General features: G+C 35.7%; 2 protein-coding genes across 2 annotated transcripts; one reads left to right on the plus strand and one right to left on the minus strand.

Moving 5' to 3' along the window:
• Window positions 1–11,580: 11,580 nt before the first annotated feature.
• On the minus strand, window positions 11,581–12,572 carry LOC131618413 (probable calcium-binding protein CML23). Its single transcript, XM_058889640.1, has one exon. It carries the CDS (start codon window positions 12,273–12,275, stop codon window positions 11,685–11,687), a length of 591 nt encoding a protein of 196 aa, XP_058745623.1. The 5' UTR covers window positions 12,276–12,572; the 3' UTR covers window positions 11,581–11,684.
• A 1,122-nt stretch (window positions 12,573–13,694) lies between these two features.
• On the plus strand, window positions 13,695–15,522 carry LOC131618414 (uncharacterized). Its single transcript, XM_058889641.1, has 2 exons — window positions 13,695–13,861; window positions 14,204–15,522. The coding sequence occupies exons 1-2, from the start codon at window positions 13,819–13,821 to the stop codon at window positions 14,602–14,604; spliced, it is 444 nt and encodes a 147-aa protein (XP_058745624.1). The 5' UTR covers window positions 13,695–13,818; the 3' UTR covers window positions 14,605–15,522.
• The last annotated feature ends 2,232 nt before the right edge of the window (window positions 15,523–17,754 follow it).

A 17,754-nucleotide genomic window follows, 5' to 3' on the forward strand; every position in this document is an offset into this window, starting at 1 on the left:
TTAGGTATTTTAGATTGCGTAAATAATTGTCATAATTTTTGTCGACTTTTTTTATTGTTTTCAATGCCTTTAATAAATCATTTTTCATAGTACTTGTATCTTTTTGCTTTGATTATTTTTGTAAATAATTTTGGATAGAATTTTGATTGAATCCCTTTTGTTTGCTTTATATGTTCCTTGATGAATCGTATAGTTTTTGTCTATTATTTTTGATGCATTTATGCAATTTGTACCGATTCCATTAGATGTAGAATTCCCTTGTATAGACAACTTAGACTAGAATTTAGGAATAGTTCCCTCATCATTTTCCTTTCTCTTTTCAACTTTTAAAATACTTAATAAAAATCGATGAAGATCATACCGTTGCTATATTTCATGGTAGGAAAGAAATGATTGAGGCGTAGGCCTCGATGTATGTTCTTTCCTACTTAGCGGAGAAGAAATGATTGAGGTGTGAAGCCTCGATGTATTTCTTAACCGTTATTTAGAGAAACGATTGTGGCGTAGGCCTCGGTGTGCGTTCTCTAAGTACTCACAAAAGAACTCCTTTTTGTATTTCCTTTACTTAGTGGAGAAGAAATGATTGAGGTGTGAAGCCTCGATGTATTTCTTAACCGCTATTTAGAGAAACGATTGTGGCGTAGGCCTCGATGTGCGTTCTCTAAATATTCAAAAAAACTCTTTTGGTATGATCTAAGTCACAATTAAATCCCCTTAAAAATCACCAACCAAAAACACTTGAAAACACTAATAAATGGTCAGATTTAAAACAAAGTAAGGAAGTGATGCGAGACCTTGTAGTGGGTTCTCGTCATCATGGAATTACCCTAAAAGACACAAACCAATCATTTCTTTTTTGCCTTGTTGGCACCTAAGGGCAATGTCATTTCCACTCGTACGCATCGTAGGTCGATCCCTTATGCAAGAGTGCGAACGTTGACTCCGCCCAACTAAAAAACACAAAAACAAACAGAAAATCGTGAGCCGAGCTACGGTAACTCTGATTCCTGAAAAGGATACGTAGGCAGCGGGGTAGGGCCCGTGCGAGTACAATTCTTTGTTTTCCCTACATTTTGCATTCATTTCGCATTTAGACATAGACATAGTATACACCCTTTAGATAGAAACAAACATAGGTGGATACCATCGAGTACGATGGGCGCGAGGGGTGCTAATACCTTCCCCTTGCGTAACCGACTCCCGTACCTTGATTCTCTGGTCGCAAGACCTTGTTCTTACCCTTTGTTAGGTTTTCTGATATTCCTTTCCCTTATGGGATAAATATATTGGTGGCGACTCTGTTCATTTTTCGCGAGCGTGCGACACACCCCAAATTTTCTAAAGGTCAAAGATATATATTAGTGGGAATAGACTATTTCACAAAATGGGTCGAAGTGATACCACTTGCAAATGTGGATCAGGAGGCTGTGATTGAGTTTATTCAAAGACACATTATATACAGATTCGGAATCCCAGAAAGTATAACTACATATCAAGGATCAGTGTTTACTGGGCGGAAGATGCAAGATTTCGCCAAGGAAATGGGGTTCAAGTTTTTTACTTCTACACCTTACTATGCTCAGGCAAATGGACAAGTTGAAGCAGCAAATAAGATAATAATTGGTCTCATAAAGAAACACGTAAGGAAAAAACCCAAGAGTTGGCATAAAACTTTAGACCAAGCACTCTGGGCCTGTCGAACGTCGCCAAAAGAAGCTACAAACACTACACCTTTCCAATTGACGTTCGGACACGATGCAGTGCTTCTAGTTGAGATATACTTGCAATCAGTCCGAATCCAAAGACAGGAAGAAATTCCTCCAAACATATATTGGGAATTAATGATGAACGAATTGGTAGATTTAGACGAAGACAGACTTCGAGCGCTGGAGATGATAAAAAGACAAAAAGAAAGGGTGTCTAGAGCATACAATAAAAAGGTGAAAGGTAAAACATTTATTAACAATGACTTAGTTTGAAAAGTTATTTTACCTATAGATCGAAAGAATCAAGCACTAGGTAAATGGTCCCCACATTGGGAAGGACCCTTTCGAATTTTAAAAGTATTCTCGAATAACGCTTACGAGATAGAAGAGTTGGCAGAAGATCGTAGGATCTTAAGAGTAAATGGGAAGTATCTGAAAAGATACAAACCAAGCATGCACGAAGTAAAAATTGCAAAAACAAAGATATTCAGAGTATACTACGTAGGCCAAAATGGTTGAACAAACACCAAAATAGCTTCGTGTTCAAGCAAGATATTTGGCAAATAAAGCAAAAAGACAAAGCAATGCCAAAATATTTTTCATTAAGAGTAGGAGAGTACATTCATTTTGGGGATTGCGTTTCCATCAACTACAGAAATAAAAACATTCTAGAGGCTAACAAAAGGAGCATTCAAAACTAGTAACAATAAAACTAAAACCTATAACACCTCCATCAAAAGCCTCAGACAACGCACCCTCTAGTTAATCCTTTGTTCTAAACCCTCCAAGGATAGCAGGGGCAAGCTTTCTGCTTCGAACATGTCTAGGGATCCTGACCTACGCATTCTTCTCACTATACCCTTTTTCAGAAACATGTAGGACAACAATATTCCATAGGGAAGACATGTCACTGCACCTTGACGAGCGGCAGCCATAGAAACAGCTTCGACAAGCTGTTTGAAGATCAATAGTGGAAAGTTGATTTTCTTTCCCCGGAGGGCACAGAGTATGAACTCCAGATCCTCCATCATGATGTTGTCTAGATCATGGTTTCGTGGACGAAAGTTGCCCACTAAAAGCTGGTGCCAAATCCTAATGACTTTAGCACTGAAAGGATCATCGTCCATGAGGGCCCTCAACGTAACGTAGGTAGTCATGTTGATAGTGTTGTCATCAAACACTTCTCCAAAATTGTTACATCTCAGGAGGTCAGAAATGGTTGAAGGAGTGATGGTAATGTGAACCCTTCGAACCTCAGACACGATGGTGGTTCTCCCTTCTGGATCTATGGGCAGAGACGCAAACATCTAGAAATCTGCTAACATATTAGGATAAACAGACCCCTCCAGGATTTCGTGATAGAACTGGAGTTTTTGGTTGGCAAAGAGTGCGCTCATACTGATGTGGTTCTCATCAAACTCTTCCTCAGAAAGTTTGAATTCCTTTTTAATGCAGGATTTAATGGTAGTATAAGTCAAGGGTTGCGCCATTTGGAGAAGGAGAATGCAAAAGATTTTGTCAAACTCTGTGTTTGAAAGAAGGTAAGGGGAAGAGAGAAAATGTTGATAAGAGTTTGGGGAAAGTATGAATAAAGGAGTAGAATGCTAAAGCTTTATATAGAATACGTTGGCCATAAAGGAACCATTCATTTTTTAGTGTTGATTGGACTGCGTTTGGTATCCCCAAGAGAAGTTATGGCCTCCGCCGTTTCCCGCCTTGGAAGTTGAAGTGTAATCATGTTGAAAACTGATACACGCACGTCTCAAATAGACGTTTTGAAAAAGGTGATGTTATCATTTAATGATGGTTACGGCTAAGGGAAGTGGAAACGTCAAGTCTAGGCGTGAGAGGCTGCAAAGAGTAATCATGTCACGTGGGGGCATTATTAAAGTCATTATGATAATAAAAATAATTTTTACAATTTTTAGGAATTGTTAAAATGCTACTCGTGACAACCATAGAATTAGATGTATAGAAGATTGAAAGACAAATTGCTTATATATTCCTGGGGAAGTTTGATTACAATAAAGGAAAAAACTAAGTACGAAACACAAAAAATAGTACAAGGGCCAAAGTGGCTAATTAAAAACCTTGGGAAGATTATCTTTCATCTTCGAATATTGAGTCTCCCATAAGGACATATGACGTTCGATTATTGCCTGTTGTCTTTTCAGTTCTTCGATCTCTGCCACTAGCTTATGTGCCGTCTCGAAGTGTTGAATCCCTAACTGCGCCACTTCAGTCAATTTTTCCTGATTGGTTTGTTGGATTTCTACTTGACGAGATTGGGCATTCTTTATTTTCTCTTCGAGGAGTTCAATTTCTTGCTTCCAGGATTTGATATTCGTTTCACAATCTTCATATTCCTGCTGGTTCTTCGAACGTTCAAGCTTAAGGGCGTCAGCCTTTTTTGTTGCATCATTTGCAGGTTTCCAAGAAGAACTATGAGAAGTCGCCTTTGTTGTGAGTTGTTCGTCGATATTCCATTTTCGAAGAAGATTAGATTGGAGTTGATCAATCAGAGAACCCAGTAAAACAATCACTTCTGAGACTTCCTCTGAGACCAGAAGTAAGTCTACTTTCTTCAAAAGATTGTTTAAGCTATAACATTTGGTGGAATCCCTGCTTAGAGCTTCGACGAGGTTGGTTTCGAAGAACTTTTCCCTTATTTAACGAAGGAGATTAGGAATATCATCCTTGTCACCAGTACCCGCCAGGACATTAGAAGAAGTTCCAAGTCCAATAGGGGAAACGTTATCAACACTCATCATGGTCTTGAGGAAGCTTACGGGATCAGTTTTCTTGAGTTGCTCCAGTTCTGAAGGAGTAAGTATTGGGGAGGCCTGCTTTGAAGTAGTCACAGGAGTGACTATAGTTCCGAAGGTCGAAGTTTCATGAAGACCAGGTGTAGGCTGTTTTGAATTTTCCTCTGTAGCATCTTGCTCAGATATAGTATCTTCGCTGCCAGTTGGTTGTCCGGCTGCATTATCACTATTCGAACATTGAGGGTTCTCCTCCATATTTTCATCTTGATGAATAGGTGGAGACTCATCATTTGAATGGCTTTCTTCAGCAGGCACAGTTGGAATGATAGTTGCAAGGGGTTGAGCGTCTTCGAGAACCGGAGAAAGCACGGGAGATTTGTGTCGAGAAACACCTGTATTGAATAGTTAGAATTGATAAAAATGGAAAGTTGCAAGAAATTCGTCTGTCATTCGAAAAGGCAGACATTTACCTCGAAGATTGTCAAGATCAATGTTTAGACTTGAGGTTTTGAGATCAGAAGTAGTTGTGCCAGCATCATCCTACATTTACAAGGTAAGATGTGAACTTGATCATTGGAATTAGAGTTTGAAAAAATGATTAAATTGTGAAATCCAAATACCTTGGTTGGAATGTTGTCTGGGCTTGAGTTGTGACTCTCCACGATGGGGATAGTACTAGCAGCCTTCAAGGGTGATTCATCAGAAGATACCTTGTCACTCGATGAAGTGAGCTTCGAAGTCCCAGATCCCTTTCCTTTGGCTGAAGGGGTGGCAGCTTTCTGTCTTTTCTTTACTGCTTGTCTAGTACGAGGAGGAGATTTATCTTCGTCATCTGAAGCAGCTGTTTGAGGAACTTTTCGCTTCAAAGACGCTGGAGGTTTCGAGCTCTAAAATACATATTAAAACCAAGTGAGTAATATTCATAACATTTCACAAGTTAAAATATAAGGTATGTATGTACCGTGGGTTTCTTGCCAGTGGTGACAGAATCACTCCCACTCGCCTTGGTATTCCTCGAAGCTCCAGAACCCTTATGTATAGGGGCTTCCTTGATTTGTCTCTTTCGAGTAACGGCTGTGAACAAAATGTAAATCAGTACTTCAGTAAAGAAAGAAAAGTTAGTCGAAAGATTGTCTAAACCCCAACCTTCGGGTATTGGAGTCAAGACGCGAACGTGCTCAAGACCTATATGAAGATGTCCTTTGAAAGTATCCAAGGTATGCTTAGTTGGGACCACTCGTTCAGCGCGTTTTTTAGATTGTTCCTGAAGGATTTTATGAGATTCCCACACACAAACCAGTCTAGAAAAGGAGGGCTTAAAGCCACACCAAAATCAGCACTAGGTAGTGGAGGAAATTTTGGAGGATGAAGTTCGAAAGCCACTTTATAACGTAGTTCAGGTCGAACAGACATGGGCAATTTCAACTTATCCAGTTTAGCAGAAAACATTTCACGTAAAGTGACCGCAGCCTCACGAACGGTCCGACTTAGATCATCAGGCCTGTAGATAGTTTCAAAGAATTTTTGAAATGCTTGGATTTCTTTAATATGAGTCGAAGTACCTTTATGGAAATTCTCCTGCACATCAGCAAAAGCTTCAGTTAGTTCCCGAGTAAGGCTTTCAGCTAGAGTAAAAAGCAGGTTCGAAAGAGACGGGAGACAAAGTGGTGATGCCAACATATTTGGAGATTTTTGACTCATACTCATCTTCTGCCAGATGCGAAATGTGTAGACACATGTGATTCCTTTTGTCATATAAGCATTTTGGTTTGAGTTGAACCAACCCAAATTGTCTCGAAACCAGATTCGGTTGATAACAAAGAAGACAGCAGTGACTCTTTGAAGATCGAAGTCGGTGATATAACAACTTTGGGGTGAGGAAAGCTTCCCAGATAGCCATGGATTCAGCTTGTTTCTCGGAAGAAGTTGCTAGAAATTCTCGAGTAAACCATTCGGGACCCACCTTCCGTTGTACGAATGGAGCCATCGAGGGACTGAATTGATAACGTTTAGCGAACATTATTATGTACGCCAAGAAGGTTTCACGAAGTTTGCCAGTTTCTTCTTTTAGGGTTAGGTAAGCTAGTCTGGTTCCTTCCATTGTTCGGTTCTTTATAGCTGCACTTTCCTCATCCACAACACTTTTGTATGGGAGGTGAGCCTCAAAAGTGGCATTAAGCCATAGTTGCAACAACCAGAAAGGACCAGCAAAAAGAAGATATCCTGTTTTGTAGTTCTTAACAAGGTCTGTTGCTTCACCAAGATTCTCGTAGAGAAATCCTAGAATTAACTGGCTTAGGTTTAACTTTTTCCCAGCATTTAGCTGGTTAGCCATGCAAAGGCATCTCTTTGCTACTTGTATGGACCTAGAACAAAAAACGCATCTCGAAAGCCAGAGTGCTAAGAATGCAATATGTTCTTCATCCGAGACTTCTGTGTTCGTTTCGTCATGATATTGTTGAATGAAAGCAGTATAAGTGAATGTTGCTTCATTAAAATTGATAGTGTCAGTATCCATGAAATTAGGGTCGAAGATTTCCCCAGTTGGTCGAAGCCCTGTTATAGCAGTTACGTCGAAGAGGGTAGGGGTAACCATTCCACATGGAAGGTGGAAAGTATTATGAGAAGCATCCCAGAAATAAACTGACGCTACTAACATGGTTTGGTTATATTCTAGGCCTATTTTGGATAACTGGATTAGGTCATAAATCCCTAATTGTTTCCAGAAAGAAGCCTTTTGTTTTTCCACCTTCGCTAGCCAAGCATAATACAATTCAGGATCTTTTTCTAAAGGGATTGACCTAAAGACTTTCACAAAATTGGTTACGTAGTTTAACCTAATTTTCTCTAAGACCAAAGAAGTTTCAGTTGAGGTTTCTTTTGTGTTATCAGGATCAGCTGAGATTAGATGACCTTCTTCGTCTATCTTATTCTTGCTAACTAAAGGTCTAGTTTTATAATAAGCAGGGAAAAATTTACTCAAAGAGGGGTTGTTTCCTCCTGGTAAAGGACCCATGAAAGCATGAGTTTTTCCAGAAAGTTCAAAAGGGATGATTACCTGAGAAGCATAGATGGCACTCGCTTCTGCATCATTTGGGTCTGGAATATGTTCTTGATTCTTTATCTGTGTAGGATTTTGAAGCTTTTGAATGGGTTGAAGAACATTTGAAGAAGACGCCATGAGTAAATTTGATTTAGGAAATAGGTTAAACTAAGCCAAAGAGGATTTTTCTTGTCTATGTTGAAGGTAAGGAAGTTAGGAGTGGAAGTTATGCGAGGGTAGAAGTTCAAGTATTTAAAGGTTTAACGGAAACCCTTTCAAATCTTTTGGGTAAAAGTCAAAAGACACGTGGCAGGCGTTGATTTAATCCAACGGCGGTCGAATAATTATTAGCCTTACTCCTAGTATATAGGAGTAATGATCATGAAGTAATGCTTGTACGTGGGAATGTAAGTTCTGAGAAGACATCGTTGAAAATGACAAGACGTTTTTTAAAGTGGAGTCATAAATGATTATGACGTTAGTCAGTTGTCTTGGAACTCTAAGAAGTGAGTAAAACGAAATCTCATCATGACAAGAAACGCCTATTTCTCTTGTTTTCGAAACAGGCATTTATTGGGGGCAATTTGTTGGCTGAAGATTTCGTTTAGAAAGAATGTTCTTTGAAGAGTTAGAGTTCGAAGGAAGATGGTTACTGATGACCATTTCTGAGATTAAAAATGGCTACTGATGGCCATGTTTCAAGAATGATTGTTTGGGTTGGAACGAAGATAGTTGGAATTGGAGCTAATTCGAAGAGGGTTATCTTTAATGACTTAAATGTTTTGCGAAATACGTAAGGTACTGAGGCTGAACGTGTTTTCGTGGCATTCTCGGTTCTGATCACGTTGCCACGCGTCGAAAAAGGATTCAGGCGGGAGGATTTGAATTTCGAAGTAGTTTGTGTAACTGCAAAAGGACAGATGGCATCCCAGGGATTCTTGTAGGCAACGTGGCATCAGATTAGTGTAGGACCGTTAGGGTCGAAATTAGTATAAATAAGGGTCTTAATGTTAGGATTCCGTGTGTTCATTTTGTACAAATCACTCAAGTATCAAGTGTTTAGAGAACGAGTTCGCTGAGAAATGTACGTATGACACCAACACCATTTTAAATACATTTGTATCTTTCTTTATTCAAGTATCTTTTCAATTCCTTTTTTCTTTGTTTAACTTTCATTTCAAAGCACTTTACATTTCTGCACTTTACATTCTTGCACGTTACATTTCTGCACTTTACATTCCTGCAATTTACATGCTTTTGTTTACGTTTCTTTTGTCGAAAGACATATTAACATATGTAACAAGTGTTGTTTTTAAGTGAATATTCATTCGATCACATCACAAACAAGTTTTCTTGGAGTCAGAACAAACAAACATGAATCAAATCATATCGAGAGGCAATTGTTTGACTATGTCCTAGGATCAATCTAGTCGATCCTGCGAGTAACCAAAGTATATTTTATAGTTTGGAAGACTAGCGGTTGCTTACCGGAAATCACCGTAAACAGAAAGATATCGCAGATCTAAAAAATAAAAATTGCAGAACTCTAAGAATAAGGTTTCTAATGAAGATATAACTTCAGAATCCTCTGAAGATTCTATCTGTCTAGAAAAAGACAAAGACAGGAACAATCAAGTATCTAACGATCTGATCATTGAAGATAAAGTTAAAACTGTCAGAACAAGATTCACCATAGAATATTCTAAAAAGTTAAAAAGTTTTTCACTGTAGAATATTCTGAAAAGTTAAAATCTTCTCCTCCAAAATTTTCCAAAAATCAACTCTCAAATAGATGATAATAAATTTTCAGTCATCTGAGTTGCATCAGATTTGCACACATAGTTGGAGCTAATAAAACCTAAAGATTAATGTGTCCATACACATTTTAAAATTTATTTATGCAACCATGCCATGGTATTACCTTTTGCTTCTTGTTTAAAACTTTTAACTGTCTACATTGTAACTGGCAAAAGTTTTTCAATTGTTGCTCTTACATGCTCAAATCTATCAAAAATACATAATCAAAAACTGATACGTATTTTTCAGGGAAAGAAAACTAACGGAAACTTGCTTCGAGAACCTCACGTTATGGGAAGTAAATTGAAAAAAATGTCCTGACTTCGGAGCAATACTATGTGCCAAACTTGAGTCTTAATCATTACGACAAAAATCACTGTTGGCGAACACAGCTTTTTTAGAAAAACAGTACTTGCAATTATGTCAATTAGGGATGACAATCGGTCATTTTGGATCGGTATCGGGTCTAAAACTTAATTCCGACGTAAACCGCGATTTCATTTTAATGTTTCAATTTCGATCGAAAAAATTTTGATTTTCGTCGAATTCGGTTAAATTGGTTAGGCGGATAAGTCAGGTGGGTTTTATCGATTTAATATTTATTTGAATAAACTCATTAAAATAATTATTTTTTAATAAAATTTCATATATTCATTTTTTAATTATAAAATAATAAACAAAATTTTAGAATAATTAAAGAATAATTATTTTTTTATTAATTATTATTATTATGTGATAACACTTTTAACATTATTGACATTATTTTGGTCATTATCATATTTTAAACTACAAATTAAATAACTTTCAAAATTTTATAGTGCAGTTCTTATATTAGTGTGATAATACAACGTTATTGTTAAACTATAAAAATGATAATAACTTGATAATATTGTCAATTTATTTTTATAATATATTAGTCTTATAGTAATAAAAAGGGTTAAATAAGTTTTTGATCCATATTATATTGCAGTTTTCATTTTTAGTCCCTCCCTACCTTTAGGCAACGGTCTTTACAAAAAAAACCGTTGCCATAATCAGCTAAAACTGTTGCCAAAACTCAAAAGAGACTAAAATTGAAATTGCGATATTTATAGGGACCAAAAACTTATTTAACCCTAAAAAAATATATATTAATTGAGTTCGGTCGGATTTATCCAAAATAATTATCTGAGTCCGACCGAAACAACTTTATAATATCCAAATTAAACAACTGATTCAACCCGACACCCGATTCAACCCGATCCGATTGTACAAAATAACTAATGAGTCGGTCGGTTTGAATAAAATTTGTCCACCCCAATGTCAATAATTTAATGTTTACACTACTAGTACATGTTGTATTAGAAAACAACCTAATTAATTATACAACATTAAATTCCAATGTCTAAACGGATAAGTATATGAGATGTACAATTCACATAATCTATTCCATGTTGCCTAAGGTCCAAGTAAGTGACGATTGAAGATGATATGTTTCACCTTAAAAAAATGTTTTTTATAATCTCAACTTTCCAACAAGGCCAAACATTATGATTACTTTACCGTTCAAAAATCTCAAGCGCAAATTTGATATCAAGCATAAACAATTGACACGAGGCAAGAAAAACATATTGACTATGAACTATTAAATATTAACAAATAACAACAAACAAACAAAAAATCATTCATGGGTAAATAAGAAAATAAACCCATGATAAGAAAAACAAAAACCAATTTCGTTTGCCATTGAACTATTGTGGGCTTTCACTAAATTTCTAAGTTTTCTTGGCATATTGTTAAATGAATGGTACCTATCATTGCTCTTGGTTTCTCTATCAAGGCACAAAGACAGGCTACCAAATTGACACTATCTTTTTGAGAGTTGCTAATCGGCGTAAGAAACGCAGATATGAAACACGACACTCACATGTTGACAATATCTTTTGAATATTGTTATTAGTTTCAGACTCCTACATTAACACGAATATATTTTTATTTAAAGGTGTCAGTGCTATAGAATTTGTTACATAATATACAAATTAAAGTAGAAAATCCTGTATAAATAAATAAAATATAGGGTTAATAGGCATTTACACCCCTGTAATGTTAGCGAATTTTGCTTTTCCCCCCTCTGTTGCCAAAGGCAGGTTTTGGCAACGATTTTTTTGAAAAAACCGTTGCCAAAACCTGCCTTTGGCAACGGAGGGGGGAAAAGCAAAATTCGCTAACATTACCGGGGTGTAAATGCCTATTAACCCTAAAATATAAGATGTATCAAATAACCTGTATATTTTTAACAATGGACAAAAACAAAATATAACATAAATAAAAAATAAAAAGAAACTAAAATATTTACAAAGTAGAAAAAACATCATAACCCTATATTTTCAAGTTCTAAATTTGAAGTCCAATTTTCATCATAGATTTAAACTCTTCAAAATCAACAAACCCATCTCCATTTTTATCAACCCCTTTAATCATCCGTTTACACTCCCTCAAACTACAATTCTCACATCCAAGATTAACCAAAACTCTCCTCAACTCCTTAGGTGATATCAATCCATTCTTATCACTATCAAACACAAGAAAAGCATCCATTAAATACTCATCAACATCACACTCTTTTCCTTTGCCATAATTCTCTTCTCTCATCACAAACATGAACTCATCAATGTCTACAAATCCATCTCCATTGAAGTCCAAAACTCGTATCATGCTTTCGGCTTCTTTGGCGGCTGTGTAGGTGTTGTATCCTAGACATGAAAGGAGTTGAGTGAGTTCGGTTGTTGAGATCTTTCCGTCGTTGTTTGTGTCTATGAGTTTGAAAACTTGTCTGAATTGGCCGGAGACTTCGTTGTGGATGAATGATGAGATTGATATGTCGGAAGTGGAAGATAGTTTGTTGTTGGATTGTGTTTTTGGTTTGTTGAAGAGAGGTTTGGTGTTGTGAAGGAAGGGAAAACAAGTAGTGAAATGTTGGAACATAATTGAGAGGGAAATGAGAGTAAGAGTGGTTGGAAAGATGGATACATAAATGAAATGATTAGAGGAAAAAGGAAAGTATTGAAAGTATATGAATGGTTTAAAAGGATAAAAATGGAAAATAAAGTATGGAAATATTGTTAGAAAAAATAATGATTTACCAGCTATTTGAAACTTGAGACCTTGAGCGGAGCAAACTCTTAGAACCCAAGCATTTTACTGCTAAATCACACAGGCCTATTTTATATATTTTTAAATTGATATTGTTAAGAATGATGTGTGGGAAATTTTGAAGAAAAAAAATTATATTCCCAACTCTTAGATATTCAACTAGTTAAAAAGGTTTTGAATAATAATATTTTAAAAGGACAAATACTTCTCTAAAAAAATAATTTTTTTATGCTTCAACGCTTTTAATATATGCAAATAGACAACTCAGACAAATAATTTTAAAAGATTATTTTTCCAACAAACAATATTATAAAAATTATAAAAATTAAAGATATTAAATTTGATTATATGTTACTCATTTAATAATAAATAGAGATTAATTTGCTACATTTTAATGGTATTCATGTTTCGGTGTAACTTTATAGATAACATCAATATTTTTATGGATGAGGATCATATACACAGAAAACATGTCTTGATCCAATGATTATTCCAATGGCTGATCCACCCACAGATTTTGAAATTCTAATAAATCAAATAAGTTACGCAACGTTAAAAGGATGGTTTTATAGATTGATTACACGTGTCTGCCGGCAAAAAAATCTGTTGTCCATTAGGTTTAAGAAAACAATTTTAAAATTAAAGAATTAGATTTATTTTATATTTCAAAAATAATTTTTACAAAAATATTTTTAAATATTAAAAAAAATTCTCAATTATGATAAATCAAAAGATTAATTTTAATATCAAGTAACATAAATATACATTCTTAAATTTTAAAATATAGTTGAAATCACAAATTTAAAAAAAAAAATCTAAATGAATTTTATAAAAATTGTTTGTTTAAAATAGCTTCAAATTTAAATAAACTTTAAAATTTTAATATTCAATAAAAATTTAACCATGCAATTTTTTTAATAATCATCTAATTTTTTAAGATAACATTTTAAAAAGAATGACTTAAATTAATTTTGTATTTAAAAAAAAAATTATAACAAAAATATGTGACAGTATAAAAATTAGGAAATTTCTAAAGGCACCCTATGAATTGCTACCACATCCTATCGAAAAATTAAAATACTTTTAGATTCTGGAGATACATCTCCAAACGCACGTAAAACACAAATTTTTCAAATTCAGACGCTTATATTCTGGAGATGCATTTTCGTAAAATTTTAACGTATAGATTACTTCTCCTACTTACTAAGATGCATATCCAGACAGTATTTAATCAAAAGGGCTTCAAAACCCTTTCTCCTTCCTCACTTCTCATAATACCCTCAAACTCTTCAACTTTCATCTCACAAAATCTCTCAACTCACATTCACTCAAAATCATTCAAGACAGTTCTAAATCTTCTTCCATCAACATAAGAATGATCAAAGAGTTCATTCAACATCAAACTCTAGTCACATTTGGTAAGTTTTTTATTTTTCTAAACTTTTTTTTTTATTTTCCATCAACATGAGTAGAAATTGAGCATTAGGTTATGTAATAGGTAGTTTATATAGGTCATTTACATTAACAATATGTTTGATAGGTTATTTTATTGAAAAATGCATTATTTTGGAGGTTGGGTCGAAGTGCATGTCCACCATTAACGTTTTGTTGAGTTGCAAATCCTTACAGAGATGCATCTTCGTAAAGTTGCAACGTATTTTTCAGAAATTGGAGATACATCTCTAGAAATTGTTTGTCTTCAATTTTTTGCTTGGTCTGATATGTTTCATCTGTATAATAATTGAGTGTTTTTGTTGTAGGCATTATTGATGATAGGCAAGATAGATTAAGGCACGACAAAGTTGCGCAGCATGCATCGGTTCGGAGAGAAAGATCCCAAGCCTCTCATGCATCTATTGGTTCTAACTCGTTCGTTACTTCTAGCCCGCTCATTGCAGAGGCGTCAACTTCTAAAGCGTCAACTTCTAGGGAGTCGACATATAGGGCTCATGCATCTCTGGCTACGTCATCGTGTAGGAGACAAGTGTTACCTACTAATGCACAAGAGACACCTGAGGCTCCGCAGGAGGCATCTGAGGCCTCGACACCCGAGGTCCTGCAGGGTTTTGGAGGAGGACCGTCTGACTTATCATTATTGCCTTTATACCCTGACCATACTGCCATACATGTTTGGGACGGAGAGGTAAACCATGAAAATTAAATGAAAAATATATCTTCTTGACCTTAACTTGAAAAGACAGCTCTGATGATGGTTTATTTTTGTTTCACGACCGAGGTGCATTAAAATTCATAAACCATGGCCAGAAGATTACGAGTCTAGAGGTTCCTAATGAGCTATGGTTTATGGATGTATTGCAGGCATCCAGGATGAAAGATTTGAGCAGGATTGGTTATCCTACTCTTAAACATGGTATGTTGTCTGCATTTGTAGAGAGATGGCACTCGGAGATGTCACATTTCATCTCCCACATGGTGAGATGTTTATCACATTGGACTGCTACGTCTTCTGATCAAGAGAAGATTCTTATATCACAGCAATATCAACAAAGATAAGGCATCGGTGATGCTGGTAGACTATTTGGGAGTTGACCTAAAGGAAACTATGATGGAGTTAGAAGCCACCCGATGGGCTTATGCAAGATTTCGATACTTGGAGAAGGTGTATAGACAACAGTTGCTTAATGCAATGCAAGCTGTTGGGGATGCTGAGCAGTTTACGCACCATAGAGTATGCGCTCTTAGAGCACACCTGATGTAGTTGGTTGGCACAACCATCTTGGTGGACGAGAGTGTCACATATGTTGATGTGGTATACCTGCGATACTTTGGTGACTTAGAGCGAGTCCAAGAGTACAATTGGGGAGCACTTGTTTTCTATACATGAACTCTAAGTAAGGCGAAGGTTATATGTGGAAGACGAGACATGTTACATGCAGCATCACACTTTTGACGATAACATTTTTGTACCATTTTGTGTCATTTTCGTTATATTTAAAATATACCTCCATTTTTACATCACTAAGAACTGAAGTGTTGTACACAATTGAAAGTGGAGAAAAACACGAGAAAGGGGGGTTTGAATTGTGTTCTTCGATATTTATTTCCCTTTTTGATAAATCTTTCCTTTCTTATGATATCTCATCTCTTTTGGATATGCTTTGGATAATATTACGGAAGCATGATAATGCATAACCAACTAGACATACATTCATTTAGTTTCATTTCTTTATCAGAACTTCTGACTTAGTTAAGCAAAACTTCTGAATAGGAATTGCATAGAAATTCTGATTTAAAAGAAGGTTCAGAAAGTAAAAAACACATTCATTTTTATCCTAGTTCACCTTCTCAATAAGGCTACCTCCAGTCCACCCTCCTCAGGTGATTTTGCCTCTCTCCATAGAGGACTTAATCCACTATAATCAATCTTGATTATAACTGCATAAGCAACCTTCTTGTGACTAACCATCCGCACAAGCTATCAGCGAGTGACTAACCCTAGATGATGAATCGTTCAGTGATCTTAGCAAGATATAACGTTCATCAACCTAGAAACTCCTGCACAAGCTACCCGCAAGTGACAAACCATACACTGCACAACCAACTGTCGTGACTAACTCCAATGAACTGTGCAGTGATCTGATTCGCAGATATAACATTCATTGACCTCGCTGAACTTCTGACCTTTACCTGGTCTTCTAAGAGGATTTCTATAATGACCACAGTCACTATCATCTCAAGCTTTTGACCTTTTCCTGGTCGCTTAAGGAATAATCATCATTAAGTTTGATTACAATATAGTGCTTCTCAGTAAGCAGATTTTCTAGTTATCTAGGTACATATTGTTTTGACACACTGTCAAGTAACTACTTCTGGTGTCTAAACACATGATTAGAATATTCTTAAGAGATAACACAATATGAGTAACAACTCTTGTGTCACATGTATTCTTACAAGAATTATCTTGTAGTCTTCTTGTCTTTATCTTTAGGACGAGATCTTCACTTCATTGTTAATAAGTAGAGTAAGAACATTAGCTCTTTGTATTGAGTGCTTCTTCAATTTGATCTTCGTCTTCATTTGCTTGGAAGTTGATTAAGGGCAAAAACTCTTGTTGTAAATTTCTTCCTGTGCAATGATCTTTCTTTTCACTGTTTATCTGATCATGGAACCATATTAATGAACCTAAGCAAACTTACTACACTGTAGAGCAACAACTCAGTGTATTTAGTTTCTTTAGCCGTCAAATGTGAAGATTTTATATTTTGATCAAGTATTTGTGGGTTTCCTTCAGATATATTCATTACTCTACTGGAGCATACTGCATAACATGAAGAGTCTTCTTTTCTTCACTTAGTTTTCTTTAGATGGACATGTTGTAGTACTCAAACACACTCTTGCTTTCTTTTTCTTCTTTATGTATTTGTGGATTTCTTTTAGTAGCTTGGTGCATGTATGCATGTATTACACACCTTTTGATTTGAAGCTTTTGTTCTTTTATAGTTAATTGAATAGTACCATTGGATGTTTCAATAAATGCATTGTAACATGTGTACTGCAAGGAGATGTTTTTAAGGTCATATATTATCTTGAATATAGAGATAACTTGCAAGCTGAGCTTGTATCTACTTTCGCGTGATTCCAAGGTTCACATGTGACTTTATCATTGGTGTTGGTGGCGTGTCTTCTCTAATTTCCTTCTTCCAAGATAATTACTTTAGGTGGCGTGTCTTCTTTCACTGAGATAAAGACCAAAATAGATGTCATAATTTTGTCTTTACTTTGAGTACGGTGATTTCTTGCATGTGACTTAATTTTAGCAATTTTTTATGTTCTTAGAAGTTTCTGATCACTGGGTCAGAACATCTTTTGTTGGCATTGCTTGTTTTCTGACGAAGCTTATTTTCTTTGTGATATCGAGCTTTCGTTTCTTTGATGACTTATGATCTTCTGACTTTAATTGTTTGAACTTGCTTTCAATCAGAACATCTGATTCTTTAATGATGTTTCATTTTTGAGACCTTCTTGTTGTTTTGAGACTTCATGCATCTGATATTTCTGGTTTATCCTTTTGAGCTTGTCTGATACTTTTTCTGATTTGTTTCATTCCTCAGTCTTTAAGCATGTTTCTGATATACTCATTATGCTTGTTTTTTATGAATGTCGTATAAGGCCTTTTAGAATAACATCTGCACACTCAATGAAATTATTAGTAATAAAATTGTTACTCACAAAATATATGCTTGTTATCATCAAAACCAGATTCTGAACATAGATCTCAATCTTGTTTTAACAACAGTTACATATGATGGTATTTTAGAGTGTCACATCCTTGTGATACAAGATGTCCCGG

This window comes from Vicia villosa, linkage group LG7 (assembly GCF_029867415.1).
Source record: "Vicia villosa cultivar HV-30 ecotype Madison, WI linkage group LG7, Vvil1.0, whole genome shotgun sequence".
NCBI classification, from domain to species: domain Eukaryota; kingdom Viridiplantae; phylum Streptophyta; class Magnoliopsida; order Fabales; family Fabaceae; genus Vicia; species Vicia villosa.